The sequence below is a fragment of the Sciurus carolinensis genome, chromosome 14, assembly GCF_902686445.1.
Source record: "Sciurus carolinensis chromosome 14, mSciCar1.2, whole genome shotgun sequence".
Classification (NCBI taxonomy): domain Eukaryota; kingdom Metazoa; phylum Chordata; class Mammalia; order Rodentia; family Sciuridae; genus Sciurus; species Sciurus carolinensis.
In genome coordinates this window covers 51,911,527-51,931,267 of record NC_062226.1, presented here as the reverse complement: position 1 = coordinate 51,931,267, position 19,741 = coordinate 51,911,527, and the positions used below count along the sequence as shown (strand labels likewise).

The 19,741-nt window shown below is 40.0% G+C and overlaps 1 protein-coding gene across 1 annotated transcript in view; it reads right to left on the bottom strand.

Annotated features, from left to right (window-relative positions):
- Saxo1 (stabilizer of axonemal microtubules 1) overlaps window positions 1-13,108 on the bottom strand; it is a 29,927-nt gene extending 16,819 nt beyond the window's left edge. The window contains exons 1-2 of the mRNA XM_047524014.1: window positions 13,101-13,108; window positions 9,199-9,378 (exon numbers count right to left, since the gene is read on the bottom strand). Coding sequence (XP_047379970.1) covers window positions 9,199-9,378; window positions 13,101-13,108 — 188 coding nt within the window. The remainder of the gene's footprint in view (window positions 1-9,198; window positions 9,379-13,100) is intronic.
- Window positions 13,109-19,741: the final 6,633 nt, after the last annotated feature.

The window sequence follows — 19,741 nt, the reverse complement described above, 5'->3', positions numbered from 1 at the left end:
GCCATGCTTGACTAGCAAAGGTAACACGCTCTGCTGTAACCTGTCTTGCATGAATTATACACAGGGTTGTCAATAAACCCGAATCTGGTCCTGAGAATGCTTGGACAGATGGGAGGAGGGAGTTAGGAAGCAGGAGAATTAGTCTCTCCAGGGCTCCAAAGGGGGAAATGGGAGATGCTTCAGTTGAACTCCCATACTACCCTCCGGGTAGATCTTAAAATATATCTTAGTGGCAGATACAGGGCCTGCAGCCTGGGCCGTCTTCCCAGGGGTTTGCTATTGGCAAACAGCAACAGGAAGCTAAGTGACCGGAGGCATCTGGAGCTGACTGTGTATATCTGGGCTTATGGAAGGAATCTGCTAAACGAGAATGAGAAGTCAAGGGTCAGCTCCATACTTCTAACCTTCTTGTGAACAAGTACCTCACCCTGGAGTCTGTTCAGTGCTCAATCAATGGCAGCAGGGAACTAGGAGGGTAAGGCTTTAGGCTACAGAGATAATAGAAAAAGACCAAAATCCAGTTAACTAGAAAGTTATCTTTTTGTGCAAAAGTTTATGTTCTGAAGGGAATTCCCCCAAGGAAAGTTGAGCTCTCCCCCACTCAGAAAGGCAGCTGTGGGGTTTCAAGGCAACCTAAAACCATAGGTCCCTAAACCCTCATAAACCCATGTTCAGTCATGGCTACCCAAACCCACAGACATCTTCACTTCCAAGAAATATCAAGAGATACAAAGGCAAGGAACAAAGCCAGATGCCCAGGCTATATACAGTGCAGAGCCCCCCTGCCCAAGAGCACCCAGGAGGGTTTTCCAGGCAGGGACCTTCCACAGCCAGGCCCCAAGCTCAAGGCCATGGCTTCTTCTTCTGCTGTTACTCCTACCAACAAACAACTGTCTCTCAAGATGCTGCGAGAACCTTTGTTCAAGTGCACCAGACTCTTTGACAACTGAAGCACACTCACTGCTCCTAGGCTCCTGTGCTTCCACAGGAAAAGAGCAAATGAATGCTATCCAACAAGCTCACCAGCCTGCAGACTATCCCAAAGTCAACTTCTCAAAGACAGAAGCAGATGCAGTAAAATCCTTGCTCACCGCTTTAAAGAAATTGATAGTCTACTTCAGTACAAAATGCAAGTCCATTTGTAAATGTGCACCTCTGTTGAACTCTCTAATCAGCTATAACTAAAGCAAACAGGTATGGGTGTTGAAGGGAGAAGTTATCCACTTCCAAAGAGAGAACAATTTTTTAAATCTAAAGTTTGATTCATTTAGATCTTACCCCAAAACGGTTACCTTGGCTTACAAGTGAATCTAATCAGACTTTATGTGTTTCCTCATTTTGTTTTTATGTTGAGAACATTCACTGAAACATATTAACCACAACATAAATGCATGTCCCCCAATCACACATAATCTCACAGCCTTTAAGTTCATGTGAAAGAAAAGTCTTTATTCTTCCCAGAAATTCCCAAAAGAATGCTGAATCTCCCATCTCTTTCTGTGGTATATTCCCCAGTTCTTGTGCCCACTGTGACTATGAACCTAGGGAAAAAATTGCTCAAAGACCTGAGTTTCTTTGAGGTGAGTAGCTATAAAAGTTATAGAGTATGGAAGGCCAAGAGTTAACCTCAGAGTTAAGCAAAGGTTAAAGTGGCCCTGCTGGGGAAGTCATAACAACTTGACTTCAACTCATTTGGCAAAGCTAAAGAAAGGTGTTTGACAAGACTCTGAAAAAAGAGGAAATAGCATAACAGCTACCTAGGGTCACGAGTCTAGAAGTAGGAAATGAAGATTTTCACTACAACAAATAGGTTATGCTACACTTTTTTAGAAAGAAAACTTAACATTCATGCGAATTTCAGAATTTGTTATAGTTCCCAAGGAATCCATCATATTAAAATGGAATCCACATTAAGAGGAGTCTCTTCTCTTGCCAAAGCAAATCTCCTCCGCCTTTACCCTGAATCCCCTCCCTCTCTCTCAAGGATTCTCATCTGAGAATCATTTCCTGCACCCTATGTATTCACATCTTTCCCTGATCTATCTCCTTTCTGTTCAGTCAAACCTGTTCCCATCTCTTCCATCTTAAAGAAAAGATGGCACAACCCTCACTGGACTCTATTTAGTCTTCTCCTCCTCCCCTACCTGTCTTCTAGAAAGTGTTCTCCATGTGTGGTCTGCATGCCTTCCTCACTTCCCACTCAAATCTGATGCTACTCCTCACATTCACCAAAGCCATCAAGTACCACCTTATTTCCAGGTCCATCACTGTTTCTCATCCTTTTCCCACCAAGCCCTCCTCAAGGCCTCTCTCCTCTCATTCTTTTTAATACTCTCTTTCCTGGACTTCTGTGATCACACTCCTCATGGTTTGTCCTCTTCTCTGATCTCCTCAAGGGGTGTTTCCTCTTTGTCAGCTGATTTATTTCACTATTTCCACATGTGATTTCTAAACTTCCCAGGGGTCAAAAGGCACCCTTTGAAGGAAGCCAATATGGTACCCAGGCAAGTTGGGGAGCCCTTTCTAGACCACTGAGAAAGATACCTTGGCTGAATCACAGTGCTAGAATCTTGGCTCTGATCCTGACTGGACACACTAAATCTTTCTCATCTTCACTGAAACAGATGGGATTCCAGTACATGCCCTCCAGGATTCAAATTTTACAGTGCCTATCTCCTCTTCTACCTTCAACCCCTCCAAAGCTTCTACTGAGACAGAAGCTAACATCTGTCACCACTTCACATAAACTCTGGGGGAAAAAAATCTTCAACTACCTGAAAGCACTAAAGGGAGATCAAAATAGTCAGATTCTGGAGGAAAGCCAACAGGTGGGAAAAGGAATTGGCTCTGAACGAGTCTTCACTGGTTAAGTTTCCATTAGCTGCTTATGTTCAAAGCTCCCAGCCTGAAGGCAAGCTCCAGTCTGTGCCAAGTCCGGCAGCTAAAAGGCAAGTGTTTCTTTATTCTCTCTATTGACTAAAGAACAAGAGAACCAAAAGGGAGGCAACCATGAATCCCAGAAAATAAGGAAGAAATCCTGAAAAGGAGGAAACCAAGGACAGGAAGCCAAAATTCTGCATACAGCCATGCCCAAATCTCTGCCTGATCCCACTTGCAGAAGGCAGACTTTAAGCAACTGTACTCAGGACAGAGGACTACACTGATATTTGAGCCGCCACCCAAAAAATGGAGTTCTTACTTCAAAGTCCAATCAAGTTATTACCTTCCTGACAAACAAGCAAGCAAACAAACAAAAATGCTCTTCAGAGGAATGTAAAAAACATCCAGAGTCTCCACAACATTGGCTCACGAATTTAATCAAAGATGCACATCATCAAAGACAATTCAAAGGCTCTGAAATTGTCCAAGCAAGGTTGAGAGCTTCCTCGCATGTGTTCATCCATTCTCGGGCCCAACCTTTTCAAGGGGAAAAAGTATGTTTCCAATAGGACTGCTCTGGAGTAGGGAAATAAACTGTCCCTGATCAGAAAATGTATAAAATCCAGTAAGCTGGGAAGACTCAAGCCTACTATCAACTTCCTTGCTTCTTTCATAACTTTTGGAAAGGATACCAAACACCCTTTCTCTTTTGGTGCTTCCCTCTCTTACTCTTAATTTATTAAGAAATCTAATCAATAAAATGAAAGAGATGATGCTATCAACCCTTTATCCTCTGTCTTTCAGCCAAACCCATGCAGTCGAACCCAATTCTATTGCCCCTTCTAGCCACAGTCCTCCCTTCTTTTTGGGATAAAGCCTAACACCACTGAAGAGTCACCTCTTTTTTCTGAGACTATACTTTTTTTCCCCATCTTTAGGAAGCAGGTTTAGTTCACAGAAATAACGTCCCAAGAGGGGGTCCAAGTGTTTTCACATAGTGACATGCCTAAGGGGAAATGAAGCTTGAAGTGCAAACCTCTTATTCATAAATTGATCTAAGATCTATCTGAACTAAAGGTAAATCCTATGTGAGAGAATAACCAAGGGCTTCAAGAAACCATTTCATACTGAGGAGGGCTGGAAATCTCAAGCACTCCCCTTATGGCACCTGCTGTAAATCCCCAAGATTTACGGTCAGTGAGAGTTGTGTGCAGCTGCATTCAGGCCTCATGCTGGGAAGATAACCTTTCCAGAAACCAGGTGTTTTTTGTGTCTGGGCTTAATCACCAACCCAGCCAAGCTCTGGGCCATATGACTTTATCATTCAGCAGGTGAAAGCCCCATGTCCAGCTTCAGAAACTAAGTAGAGTTGGCCTTTGGATAGGAAGTGGGTGAGATGCTAAGGAAATAGGAATCCTAGGGGCAATAGGTGACAATCTGTGCAGAACCAAGGCTATGCAGGCATAGGGCTGACCCATCCCTTCCCCCAGAAGCCTCTGGTGGAACACCCAGATCGCAGCTTCCCCACATTTCCTGAAAGGAGCACAGTTTTACTCAGTTCATGAAAATAAATGCCCAGAGTGGCAGGCGCAGGGTTGAGAAACAATGAAGTTAAGGTACCAAGGAGAGAAGAGATGCCTTTGGCTCCTTTCCTCCTGACTTCTCTTTTTGAAAGAAATAGAGAGACCCATGTCTGCTCTTTTCCCTCCCCACAGGTAACCTTGATTCTACTGCTTTTTCTTTTTAAAGCATTTATGATCGTTAATAACCTGTTTTAGAAATTCTTCCAGTAACTTCCCTCCTTCCCTTTAGCTGCATCTTAATGTAAGTTATATTTATTGTTACTTCGACTCTGGCAGGAGCATAGGGACCTCCTGGATAATGTGTTTATTATTGTAAGTGACACAAGGTAGGAATAATTTAGGACAGGTCAGAGGCTAAGTTTTGCTTTACAAAGCACCATCAGGAGAAGGAAGGGTATGTGGGATACATTGGGGGCCTCAGAGTTAGGCCGTGGGGCAGGGGTTCTGTCCTAGAGTGAGGGCTTATCTTTGTTATCCTAAGCTTTGGGCCACAAACAAAAAGCATCTCCCAACTTCCAACCCTCAAAGCACACTTATGCTTTCAGGACAGGAAATCAAGTCCTAACACAACAATATCCGAAGCTGATAACTTTACATCCCACAAAGAGCTCTTGACTTCCTGAAAATTGTGTATAAAGAGATGAGAAGAGCCACACATAGCAGAGGATGATGTTGACAAGTCATCCCTCTCTACCAATTGAGGTCTTTCAGAGTCCTAGGACTCTTCACTGAAGTTGCCATTTGTTCTTTTTTTTTTTATTATTCTTTGTTCTTTTCAGTTTTACATGACAGTACAATGTATTTTGACATATCATACATACATGGAGTATGACTTCCCATTCTTGTGATTGTACATGCTGTGGAGTTACACTGACCATGTATTCATATATGAACATAGGAAAATTATGTCTGGTTCATTCTATTGACTATCCCATTCCCATCCCCGCTTCCTTCCCCCAACTACCCCCTAACCAATCCAATGAGCCTCCACTCCTCCCTCCCCCTGCCTATTGTGAGTCAGCACCCACATATCAGAGAACATATATGAACATAGGAAAGTAATGTCTGATTCATTCTACTGTCCTTCCTATTCCCATCCCCTTTTCTTTCCCCCATTCCCCTCTGTCCAAACCAACGAACCTTAACTCCTCCCACCCCACACCTATTGTGAGTCATCATCTGCATGTTACAGAGAACATTCAGCCTTTGGTTTGGGGGGATTGGTTTATTTCACTCAGCATGATAGCCTCCGGTTCCAGTCATTTACCAGCAAATGCCATAATTTTATTCTTCTTTATGACTGAGTAATATTTTGTTGTGTATATGTACCACATTTTCTTTATCCATTCATCTATTGAAGGGCACCTAGGTTGGTTCCATAGTTTAACTATTGTGAATTGAGCGGCTATGAACACTGATGTGACCGTGTCACCTGTGCTGATTTTAAGTCCTCTGGGTATATGACAAGAAGTGGGATAATTGGGTCAAATGGTAGTTTCATTCCAAGTGTTCTGAGGAATCTCCATACTGCTTTCCAGAGTGGTTGTATTACTTTGCAGTCCCACCAGCAATGTATAAGTGTACCTTTTCCCCAACATCTTTGCCAACATTTTTTGTTGCTTGTATTTTTGGTAATTGCCATTCTGACTGGAGTGAGATGAAATTTTAGTTTTGATTTGCATTTCTCTAATTGCCAGTGACGTTGAACATTTTTTTCATGTATTTGTTCACCATTCTTATTTCTTCTTCTGTGAAGTGTCTGTGCTGTTCCTTTGCCCATTCATTGATTGGGTTATTTGGTTTTTGGGTGTTAAGTTTTTTGAGTTCTTTATATATCCTGGAGATTAATGCTCTATCTGATATGCCCATGGCAAAGATTTTTCTCCCATTCTGTAGGCTCTCTCTCCATGTTCTTGTTTGCTATGAAGAGCTTTTTAGTTTGATACAATCCCATTTATTGATTCTTGATTTTATTTCTTAAACTTTGGGAGTCTTGTTGAGGAATTCAGTTCCTAAGCCTACTTTTTCTTCTAGTAGGCACAGGATCTCTGGTCTAATGCCTACATCCTTGATTCACTTTGAGTTGAGTTTTGTGCAGGGTGAGAGATAGGGGTCTAATTTCATTTTATTGCATATGGATTTCCAGTTTTCCCAGTACTTGTTGAAAAGGCTATCTTTTATCCAATATATGTTTATGGCTCCTTTGTCTAGTATGAGGTAACTGTACTTAAGTGAGTTTGTTGCTCCATCTTCTATTCTGTACCATTGGTCTTCATGCCTGTTTTGGTGCCCATCCCGTGCCATTTTTGTTACTATGGCTCTGTAGTATAATTTAAGGTCTGGTATTCTAATGCTTCCTGCTTCACTTTTCTTGTTGAGGATTTTTTTGGCTATTCTGGGTCTCTTATTTTTCCAGATGGATTCCTTGACTGCTTTTTCTATTTCTATGAAGAACATCATTGGAGCCTTAATAGGAATTGTATTAAATCTGTATAGTGCTTTTGGTACTATGACTATTTTTAAAAAGTTTTTTAGTTTATAAATGAACACAATACCTTTATTTTGTTTATTTATTTTATGTGGTGCTAAGGATCAAACCCAGTGCCTCACATGTGCTAGGCAATCACTCTAACACTGAGCCCCAATATGACCATTTTGACAATATTAATTCTATCCAAGAACATGGGAGATCTTTCCATTTTCTAAGTTCTTCAATTGCTTTCTTTGGTGTTCTATAGTTTTCATTGTAAAGGTCTTTCACCCCTTTTGCTAGATTGATTCCCAAATATTTTATTTTCTTTGAAGCTATTGTGAATGGGATAGTTTTCCTAATTTCTCTTTCAGTTGATTCATCACTGATATCTAGGAATGCAATTGATTTATGGGTGTTAATTTTATATCCTGCTACTTGCTGAATTCATTTATAAGTTCTAGAATTTTTCTGGTGAAATCCTCTAGATAGAATCACGTCATAAGGAAATAGGGATAGTTTGAGTTCTTCTTTTCCTATTTGTATCCCTTTAATTTCTTTCTTCTGTCTAATTGCTCCAGCTAGAGTTTCAAGGTCTATGTTGAATAGAAGTGGTGAAAGAGGGCATCCCTATCTTGTTCCAGTTTTTAGAGGGAATGCTTTCAGTTTTTCTCCATTTAGAAAGATGTTGGCCTTGGGTTTAGCATATATAGCTTTTACAATGTTGAGGAATGCTCCTACTATCCCTAGTTTTTCTAATGTTTTGAACATGAATGGATGCTGCATTTTGTCAAATGCTTTTTCTGCATCTATTGAGATATGTGATGCCCATGGTTCTTAAAAGGAAGAACAACAATTCTCAGGAATGGCTCATCTCTCTTGATATGGTCTTTAAATCTTTAGAGATATTGTTTTCTTGTAAAAATGAAACCCAAACTGTAAGTTATAGTTTGAAAAGACTTTTCTCTTAATGTATTAGGACCTAGAAACATTAGACTTAAACAAAATTATTTAATATATACTTAGTATTGACCTAATCTAGATCAGGTCTCAGACAAGGCCTCAACTACCTCCCACTGTCAAGCTCCCCCTGTCCAGTGATTGCTACCAGGCTCAGAAATTCCTTGTCTTCAATTCTCCCCTTGTGGGTCCTCAAGTCCCTAATCCAGACATGAACTTCCTATGTATCTAGAAGATAGCAGCTTTTAGTACATAATAATGCCTCCACCTCAAAAGTTCAGTGGAGGATATTTCCAGCGCTATCCTGGGGAAAAGTTGTCGTTTCACCTGGGCCATCTGGAATCTGCACTACAAGATTGCAAAGTTATGAGGCAAAGGGTGAACAAGAAGAAAAGTCACCAGGTCCTAATCACCTATAACATGCAAGCACTGTGCAGGAACTTTTAACACACTATTATCTCTGTAGTATAGCAAGTCTGCCCTTTAGGATGAGGAATGGGAAGGTAGAGAAGGCATCAATCTTCAAGTCACACCTCTAGACTAAACTGTACCATCAGAGACCCTGCCCAATTGTACTCAAAGGTGTTCCTACCTTACTGAACCACCAGTCAGGCATCACCACCTGGAGGTCACTAGCCAAGTTGTTGATGCAAGACTCAGCTAGAATCTTGGAGCATGTAGAAGGACACTCAGACTGAGCATTTTCCCCACCCGGTGCCCAAAGCAGACACCTCTATAGCACGCTGAGCCATGTTGTTTTACTTCTAAACAGACTCAGATCCAACCAGTCCTAATTTGAAAGTCAAAGAGAGGAAATCAGGAGTATTTTTCAAAGAAATATATTCTGTGTTCATATTTCTTGAACATTCCAGGGGACCCCAATTCAAAAATCTATAGCATAATTGCAAAAATGCTCATGCTTTCTTTATTATCAATTCTTTTCCACCACCACCATCACCTTCCAAACTGACCCGGAACCTCTCAAGAAACCCAAAACTTGTTTTTCTGCAGCAGCCTCCCCCATCTTTCCATCCCTTTATTACTTGACCTAACTTCCCTCATTTCGTTACATAGACCATTTTGGCCTTCCCTGACCCCCACCCTCAGCAAGTAAGAATTCTTTCTCTTTAAAGGGGGGGTTGGGGAACAACTACACAGGCTAATAAATGCAATTTTTTTTTCAGAGATATACTACATTAACATTACAACTTCTATACCTTGTGTTAATACTGCACATTAGTTTGCTCAGACTGTATACTACCTGAACATAATGTACATTCAGACATCAGCAAGACTGGCTCTCACCTTGACGTGCTCAGGCCTTCCATCGGTATGGACCCTTTCTGGTACTCCCTCCGGGGTTTGAAGGACTCTCTGGGCAGGTAAGAGTGGTGGACAGGGTAGTTTTCGGTGTATTCGGAGAGAAGACATGGTTTCTCTGTTTGATCATAAATCTTGGTAGGGACATGTGGACAGTGATGCCGCCTATAAAAGACACAGGGAGTTACCTTCTTGGGAGGAATACATCCAGTTTAATAATGCCACATTCTTCAAATGTGACCCAGATATAAAATCTTCTGGTTGCCACCAATGAAAACCAGAACTTAACCCTCTGTTTTCCCTACTAAACTATGAAAAGTGGTCAGAATTTAAAAGATAGTCTCTAACTGCTGTTGGTCAAATACCTTGGATCATAGAATTAGACACAACCATGGCTGATGTTCAGTTGTTACAAATGCCATTTTACTTGTATAAACACAAAATATTTCTACACCACAACAGGCTATGGCGCCTGACCTTTCTGAGTGCAGCCCCACTTGCCACAGACCCTTTCTTAAGGCCTCCCAACAACCCAGCAACTACTTAGTACTGACCTAACAGGAAGCTTCGGGCTCTGCCTTTGGGTCCAGCTAGTGTCTTTGCTAACTGATTGGTTCTGTTCCATACATGTGGTACCATGCAAAGCAAAACTGCCTCAGTTCCGAGTCCACCGAACACCACAGACTATGAAAACCATTTTCATAGTGAAAGTTTCATTCATTTATTCTTTGGGGTCTCACCTCAATAATGGCATTCTTGGAAACATGTCTCCTGATTATACTTTTGCCAAAACACCCCACACACATACCTTCCCTCTCTCCTCCCTGCTTGTGCCTTTCTTGTGCCTTACTGTCATCTGCAACTGGCACATCTGTTTGTGATTTTACTTAATTGTCTATCTCATCTGTTGAACTCAGGACCTTCCCCCATCTTGTTCACTGCTATGTCCCCAGCACTTCACATCCTGCACATAGTAGGCATTCAGTGAACACCTACTGAATGAATGATGGCGTCTAGAAATGAATTAAGAAAATGATAAATAGATAATATTTTATAGTTCATAATGAGCTTTTTCCATTTTATAAGCATGGTTAATAAATAAAACTAATTCTACTTACACCAGGACAAAGAGCAGCTGTTGGAGCTGTCAACAACTAAGGAAGCAGCATCTAAATTATTTGTGTGCTCACCCACAGTCCCTACAGGCCAGCTGGGGCACCTCTAGTCATCAGGAACCAGCACAAACTCCATGTTAGTAATTTCCAAATTAGTTGCACCAAGAAATGACATGAAATTGTTTTTACATTTTAATTACATAAATTCAAATATACAGTACTCGGGGGTAGCATATGGGGAAGAGGAGAGAAAATCAGAGGGAGAAAGAGACTGAGAACTCATTACTGCTGAATGTAAAGCTATTTTCCAGGCAATAATTGACATGATGCTCCTGTTGTCACTGAATCCAATACTTCCAACACTGCTGTTCTATGCATCTCTCCTCAAGCACCCCACCCTCAGAAAAAATTACCAACACATGTATGATCACCTGAAAAGACCTGCATACTAACAAGTACCTTTAGAGGTGTTCCTGTTTGTTTTCTTCTCATTTGTAGATTTGTGTATAGGAAAAGACTTAAAATGGTACAAAATTGTCTCACTTATTTTTATTATGAAAATACTATTGATTTGTGGTAAATATTTTAGATATAGCCTTCCTCCACATGGACACCATCCAAGACCCCAATGAATGCCCGAAACCATAGACATTCCTCACCCCCATTTATACTGTTTTCTCAGACATAATATCTGTGATAAAGCTTAAGCTACAGTAAAGAATTAACAATAACTTACTAAGATCTTAGCCTCAGTCTATGATATTTTTTCCTTATTAAGTCAAGAACTTTTACCTTCTCACTTAAAGGAAGCACCTCAAGACTTCTCTTCAGCATAATTGAATTGCCAACATCACTATTTTTACACTTCGAGGTCACTGTTAAGTATAATAAGGATTCTTGAAAATAGTACTTCAATACCACAACAGTTGACCTGAAAGCCAAAACAGTTACCAAGTGACTCAAGGTTAGGCAATTCAGCAAAGCTAAAGGGTGAGTTATAGCCCAAGTGGGCCTAGTGGAGATGGTGATAGATTTTGTCACACTACTCAGAATGGCACATAATTTTAAATTTATGAATTTTTTACTTCTGAAATTTTCCATCTAATATTTCCATCTAATATTTTCATGGTTGACTGAGTAACCTTGGATAAGAAGAGACTACTGTATTCCTAAGTATTTACAGGGAAATCTTTCATATGTATCCTGTCCTTATTGTATGAACACCTAAACTTTCCAGTATTAAACACAATCAATATAAGTTTAGTTTTCTTTTCTCGAAATGCACATCATTGGCATTTTATGTACAAAGTTGACAATATTTTACATATTTAATAAAATATCTTCTAATTGGTGCATAGTTAGTGAGTACTTTAACGTATCTTCTGTTCACTTGAGATAAATTGATATGTTCACAAGTAAACAAAACAACCATTTCCCGCTATATATAAATGTTAGATGTTATCACCATTTCTGTGCTATTAGTCCAGTTATGTGAGATTTCAATCTGAGTTGGTTAGTACCCTATCATTTTAGGATTTCTACAAACCTCAAATCAAAAACCAAGAAATACTGCTTAGCAAAAAATACCTCCCTCTATATTTTCTCCTCCAAGAGAAAAGTCAAGATTTCACTAAGGATTTCTTAGAGTCAGGCATTTGCAATAAAATGGACTCTGAAGTCATAGCCATATTTTTCCTTTTCAGTACCCCCATTTTTAAACCAGAACAATTTACGTTTTCATATCCCCTTTCCATATTGTTAATTTTTTAAAATGTAACAACACTGTGCTTATTCCAAAAGAAAAATAAATTTAATTGCAAAATACTGTAATGCGGTACCCTGAGAGTGGAATCAATAAGCTTCCAACCAGACACTGAAGCTCTAGTAAATGGAATTATATCAACATATATTTATAGGACATATGTTATTTGACTTATTATTTTTTAACTAAAACCTTGCCTCACTTTGAAATATTTAAAACAATTATCCATAAATGTTCTTTGTCTGAGTTTGCTCATAGTGACATCTCCTTTTCCTACCTGTACCCATAACAGCCTGAATACCCCCCAAGACCCATGTTTATCCTACCTCTTAGAATAAAAATAAGTCTGAGATCTCCATGTCCCCAGAAGCTAGTACAGCATCTGACATATTTATTTAATAGTTGGATGGACAGACAGTTAAGCAGTATGTAGGAGAATTGGTAAAAGAAAGGCATTTAAAAGTCATCAGGAAAAGGAAAATGACTGATTTTTTCTATTTGTAGATTCAAAAGGAAAGACACTCAGATTCTTGATTTTTATGGAACAATTAGTGTCAAAAGAAATTTTGTGGAATCACCACACTTGGAGTATTTAAAAGTAGATTTTATGACCATAAAGTAAACAACTGAGACCTCTTCAAGCTGAGACTAGAATCATTTTTCCAGCTGCATTGGCCACCTCACTCAGGTGCATGTTCACACAAACCCAGATGGCACCAAGAGGCAAGCAATGAAAAGGGCAGGGCAGGGGTCACTTTAATCTACCAGAACTCTCTGAAGTCTTTCCACTCCAGAATTTACTACTCCAGAGGGACTTTCTCTGATACCTGGTAAAGGGAACAGTAGAAACCTTTTGATGAAACTCAGAAAAAGTTAGTAATAGTTGACTCTGAACTTCAACTCCAAACTAGAATCATAGAACTTTAAAATTGAAAGGGGCCATGGACTATCTGATCCAATGTCTTCACCATGCAGACAGAAAATCGAAAGCTCCAAAGGATGTTCATTACCTCACCATGGCTACAGGCCTCTGTCACATCTCAATGACCAAGTACATTCCTGACATGCAGCTAGTTTGAGCCATATGGGCCTCAGGTAACCCTAGAATGCATAACAGAACTTTTAAGGACTTTTTTTTTTTATAGGTACCTCTAGAATAACACCATCCAATAAAAATAGAATGCAAACCATACAAGTCATTTTATATTTTCTAGTAGTCACATTAAAATGTTAAAAAGAAACAAGTGAAATTTTAATTATGTTTAAGATAGTCAAAATATCATTTCAACATGTAACCAGCATAAAAATTATTAATGAGTTACTCTTCAAACTCCAGTATATGCTATACATTTAGCACAGCTCAGTTTGGATTAGCTGCACTTGTACTAACTTCCCTATTGGAAAGGGCAGGTCTAGAATTTGAAGGTACAAAGGAACTACAAAGCACTTGGGTGTTAAAACTTTTCTCTAAAAAGTAGAGGAAAACAAAGATGCTTGGAGTTATATTTGTTGACCAGTAAAGTATTTGTCTCTTTCTTGCATAACCTGCCTTCATGTGATTCAATCAAAGGCATTAGAAGACATGAAAAACTAAAGTTTTCCATGATTCACCTCAATATATAACACCAAGCTTCAGTTTTATGCACCTAGAACCCTTCGCATACCTGCTCACTACTTGCCACTCCACTTTACAGAAATGTGTCCTTTCCTTCAAGGCTCCATCTTGGATGTCACCAATTTTTTGTGCCCACCCCAGCTCCCTACAAAGCTACTGATGTTCCCACTAGATACTGTGACATTTTCTCTGCTTAGAGTGTGCACAGTGTTATGTCTCCATCTCTTTAGGTTTTTAGCCATCTTTATTTTCATCATTTAAACTTTTGATTTTTTAAAATTTTTTCATTGACACATAAAAATTGTACATACTTATGGGGTAGAATATGATATTCCAATACATATCATACAGTATGTAATAATCATATCAGAGTTAGTAGTATATGCATCACCTCAGACCTTTGTCACTTACTTGTGTTAGAAACATTCCAAACATTCTCAACTACTGTAAAGCAAGCAATGAAATATTGCCAATTACAGTTCTCTGCTGTACTATAGTGTCCCAACTTCTTCTAGGACCCTTTATCTTCTGTGTTTCCTTGCATAAACATAAGTGTTAAGTATTTTCATGGTTTCAAATGATGCTATTCATCAATGGACATGTCTTCTTGCCACCAACAGGCAGCATGAATAGAACCTGGTATAACTTTGGATTTTTCAAGTAAATGAACTTCCAGTGGTCTTTTAGAACCTACCTATTGTAAGGAGAGCACCATCTGTGAATACTGATAACTTGTCTCCAGGATGGCCTTTTAGAATTGCCTGACTGTCCACAATGAAGAAGAGGCAGAGCGCAGAGTACAAAGGCAGCAAGATTCAGTTTCCAATGCTAACTTGGATCCCAACTCCTTCATGATGCCGAGAAAATTACCTAACTGTTCTGAACTCCAAATTCCTCTTCCATAGTTATGTGAATAACAACCCCACACTACTGAGTATCATTGTGTGAATTAAATCAGGTACTGGAAGTAAAATGCCTAGCCTAGTCCAAGACAAGCATTCTATAATTAATAGGCTACATTTACAGAGCGATTACTATGCACCATGTGGGAAGAGTTTTATCTATTCTCCCAACTAAACTTCACAGCAAGGCTATGGGAGCAGCATTATTGTCATCCCCTTTTACAAACATGAAAACTGAGCCTTCGGAGATGTTATCAGGCTCAAGGCCATATGGCCAAAAAGTGATGAAGCCAAGACTAGAACCTAGGTTTCAAGACTCTGCTCTTAATCACAGCTATGTGCTATGTGACTCAAGAGGATACCAGCCTATACCAAATTCTTCTGTACCCTGCCTGCCCTGATAAACCTAACATCAATTAATAGGAAGGTCTCTGACCTGTCACTTCCAAGTCACCTCAGCTACACTCACAGAGTCTCCAAGACAGCACATTCCCCCATTTCCTGCTGACCCTGAAAAATTCACGTTACAGATCAACAAATAGATGCAACTCCAACAGCTCTTTGAAACTCTCATTGTTTCCTGGAACTAACTTTGCTGTCTAAACAAGAGACTGTCATTAGATAAAGTTAAACAGTAACAACCAGAAAAAGAACACAGAATGCTGGACCTCGAAGGACCCTAGAGATCAGTCAGCCCTACCACTTCATCATACAGATGTGAATGCTGAGACCAAGGTCACACAGCTGGTCAGCAGCAGGCTTCACCCCAGGGCCATATCACATCCCACATAATTGACTTCCATTTATAATCCCATTTAAAACACAAAGTTCAAACCCTTCAAGGATTTGCAGCCTATTTTTCCTTTTCCCCTGTAGATGAGCTGTCACAGCTGCTAGGCAAGGAAAACACTGGGTACAGAAAATGCACCCTCCGTCTAGGATAGGTGGCAAAATGGCCAAGCCTTGAGTCATAAAAGTCATCATCCATGCCAATAGTCCAGGAAGACTCTAGGGTGGCTGGAACAGCAAAAACTCTGAGATACTAAAGGCAAAGCCTTTTAAGAGGAGAACCCATGTTTCTAGAATTTTTTTCCCCTGAAGATAACTCCAGAAAACCAACCCCATTAGGAATGGGTAAAGCCAACACTTATCCTAAATGCATGTGTATCTATCCATGATGTTTTATAAACCTTTTAAATATTTATTTGTTAAAACTTGCTCTCTTGTATTTATAATATACCTGGAGGCCAAGAGACAAATGAGAACACTTTTGTGAACTGTAAAATAAGAACTTTTGAATATACACATAAACTTCATGCAAGCTTTGAGACAAGATGTCTCACACTCCCTGCCTTCACCTCATCCATACAGATCTTTTAAGAATCAGAATGGGCCAGACATGGCAGTACACACCTGTAATCACAGCAATGTGGGAGGCTGAGGCAGGAGGATCACAAGTTCAAGGTTAGCCTCAGCAATTTACCAAAACACTAAGCAATGTAGTGAGACCCTGCCTCAAAATAAAAATAAAAAGGGCTTGGGATGTAGCTCAGTAGTAAACTCCCTCTGGGTTCAAACCCCAGTACCAAAAAAAAAACAAAGCAAACAAACCAAGAATCAGAACAGTGTGAGACATATGTACAACTCCAGTGTATAAGTTACTCCATGTGATTAACCAGGAACTTTTGGTGGTGTGGTGGTGATCTATCCTTGTGAAGAAAAGATCCTGGGTAATAGAAAGCAAAGCAAAACCCTTCAATATGTGTCAGAGAACAAGCAACTTTAAAGATTATCTACTGCAAATATGACAAACAGTTGCAAATGATGTACCAACTAGAAGAGGTTGCCTGGATGCCACACTGAAAATATTCTAAGAATACAAGTTTGAAGACTAAAAACACCTTGATTGATTACCATGTCTGCCAAGAGCAAAGCAAGGGGAGGAAGAATGGGGAGGAAGAAAATGGAATCCTGGTGGAAATGTCCCCAGGCTGTCAAAAATGATGACTTGTAGGAATCACAGGTTTGGAAGACATCTGGAATGACAATGAAGCCATAAAAATATGAATGAAGTTGCCAAGAAGAAAAGAAAAAGGAAGAAAAACAAAACTTTGGAAAACACCATATTTATGAATAAGGAAAATAACTTTGCAGAGGGAAAAACTGACAAATAAGAAAAAAACTAACAAGAGTAAAAATTCAAAGGTCAAAGAAAGAAAACATTTTAAGTGTTCAATAGTTAAATGCCACAGAAAAGTCAAAAGGTATTATGGCAAAGATATTTTATTTGATAGGACCAAGAAATTGGTGCTGTTGAAGATATGGAGTGATAGATGAGAGACCACCATTCAGAAAAAATTTGTTGCAAAAAGCAAAAAGAAAGGTAAAGTAGGAACTCTAGATATTGCCCAGGAGGTACCCAAAAAAGATTAGCTATGTGATGGTCATCATGGGATTATGGGAAAAGAAATGAAGTCAGACCATCTTTGTAGGTAGAGAAACAGGTCAGCAAAGAGAGATTCTTTGATGAGCAAAAATAATTGATGGAGTAAGAGCCCAGAATGCCAAGGAAATACAATGAAAGAAGGAAGGTGGATGAGGTTAAAGAGAAAATTTGAGAGGAGAGGAAAGAATCCAGGAAACTAGTTGGAAAAGATGCAGTGGACAAGACTTTGGCAATGACCCACTGAGTCTTAAAGGGAAGCATGGGAAAAAAACAGCAGTCTCCAGGGTCCTTCTCTTTCCAACTCTTAGAGAACCAATCCCCTGGGGGATGGAATGTATTACCTTGGTCTTTGTTTATATGAAATTCTAGAATAAAAGAAACTTATATTTGGTGGGAGGGGGTGAATAAAGCAGTAGTCACCCCTAGGAGGGACAGAAGAGGTTGACTAGGAAGGGGCATGCAGGACTCTGGCATGCTGGCAAAGTTCTTCATCTTGATGGGTATGTAGGTTAGATAAGCACAGGAATTTACCAAACCCCAGCAAACACATCTGAGGATCTGACATTTCATTACAAAGTTTATTTCAAAAGAAAAAAGGAACTATATTTGATAAATTAAATGCTGAACTATTGTGGGAAGTTTACTGATCTCCATGATTTACTTTGAAATATATAAAAATGCATGGTGACATGGATTGGTGGATGATGAATAATGGGAAATAGATGGAGAGATACATCAACGTTCATGATAGAGGCTAGGTGATACAGCCATTCACTTTTTAAATTCTTTCAACTTTATCGTATGCTTGAAATTCATAATAAAATGCTGAGGCAGAAAAAGGGGCAAAAGAAAAGCTTTTTAACACTCCAAATTTTCAGATGTGATCATGTCACTGTGGTTATAGAAGTATCTTTTCTTTTAGAGAAGCATGGTAAGGTAGGTGGGGTAAAATGACATGATTTCAGAGTCCAGGGACAGCTGAGCTAAATGGGGCAAAGCCATCATTGTTGGTGCTGGGATTTGTACACACAAGGTTGTTACTCTATTCTTTTTTGCAGATTTAATTTTTTCCTAAATTAAGGAAATATGGAAACAAATCCTAAGAGGCAGGGCCTACACAGAACCGGCGTGTATCCGCTTAAGCAAGAGCTTCCCTCGAGGCCAATACGGCTTCAGTCCAACCACCTGGGACTAAGCAGCCTCTTGATTTAAGCTGATGATAAGTGCAGAGCCAGCAACAGAAGGGAGCTTCCCTTCTCACACTCTGAAGCTGGTGTCAGCTGCGCTGGGCCTGTTCCCACATGGCCTTTCAGCATCCTCCAGCCAAAAAACAGCAAGCTTGCATACTGGACTGGAGTTTCACTCTCTTCCCAAGAAATCTAGTACCCTGTGAATTTCAGAGAAACTCAGCAGCTGTGCTAAACGAAGCTTTCCAAGGCTCTCTTCCAGGCATGCAAAAACAACCAAGCCCTCTCTTTAATCCCTATTTTAAAACAAAGACTGTCTTTGACCCACCATCTCACTTCTCAAGGTTGGTTGCTTGCATAGTACCCTGTGGTTAGTCTTATCACAGCATTAATCCCAATTTAAAATGCTTGGTGGTCACGCAGTCTAGGTTCCTTGCAGGGGTCAGGGTGTCTTGTTCACTATTAAATAACCAGCTAAGCAAAATGCCTGGAACACCTACACATGTAATAAAATATTTTTGGATAAATGAACAATTTATAAAACACATACAGTTTTTAGAACTTTGCAATGTGGTCTTGGTGCAACTCTGAGCAAATCAGAGCAGAAATTATGATCCCAAACCACCACCAATATCCCAGGCCCAGGGGATTAAGTATTGTTCAATGTTAGAGGACAAACAGTGGTAAAACCAGGACTAATGCCTGTTTTGCTGACTCCTAAAGGGATGATCTTTGTTAGGATCTTCATCCTATCAAATTCCTTTCTGAGGAAAACTCAAGTTGATAGCTCAGAATGAGACCCTCTCCTCTACCCGCAAGCTCCTAGCTCAGAGTGGGGATGTATAGCCTCTTGCCTAAGTTACGAGTGAACAGGACCCAGTGAGCAAGGATCTTACTTGAAAAGCAGGGAGCACAAACAGTTGGATGAACGCCACCATCCATAAAACCCCAGATGTTTGGCTTCACGTGCCAACATGTTAAATGTCTCATATAATTAATTAAGGTAGAAAGATAACAGTTATGCTAGACAACATGTTAATTTCCACCAGCCATCTGACATCAACCACTCCACATGTATTAATTTGTGTCATAATTTTTCTCTATACAGGCCTCTTTCCTCATTTTGCTTAAATGACAAAGTGCTGTGCTTTCCACCCTTGGGGATGCTCAAGGACCAGCTAGGATAACCCTGATCTGCCAGCTCTGAGAGGTCAGAGTACCCGCAAGCAGTTCATGAAAGACTCCTCCTCCTCTTCTCCTAGCTTCAAGTTTGGGGAAAGAACTAGAAGCTCTGGGTGAGTCTATAAACATGGCTTTGGCTACAGGGACCACTGTCACTGCTTCCTCTCCAAATCCATCAATATGGAGGAGAGGCAGAGGAAATGGCCAATCTTAATTCCTGCACTGAACCAGTTACAACTTGAATGGACCCAAAAGACCCAAGAAAGAGGACTCCCAGGTCAGCTGTGTTCATCTCCTCCTGAAAAGCATCCCAATGTCC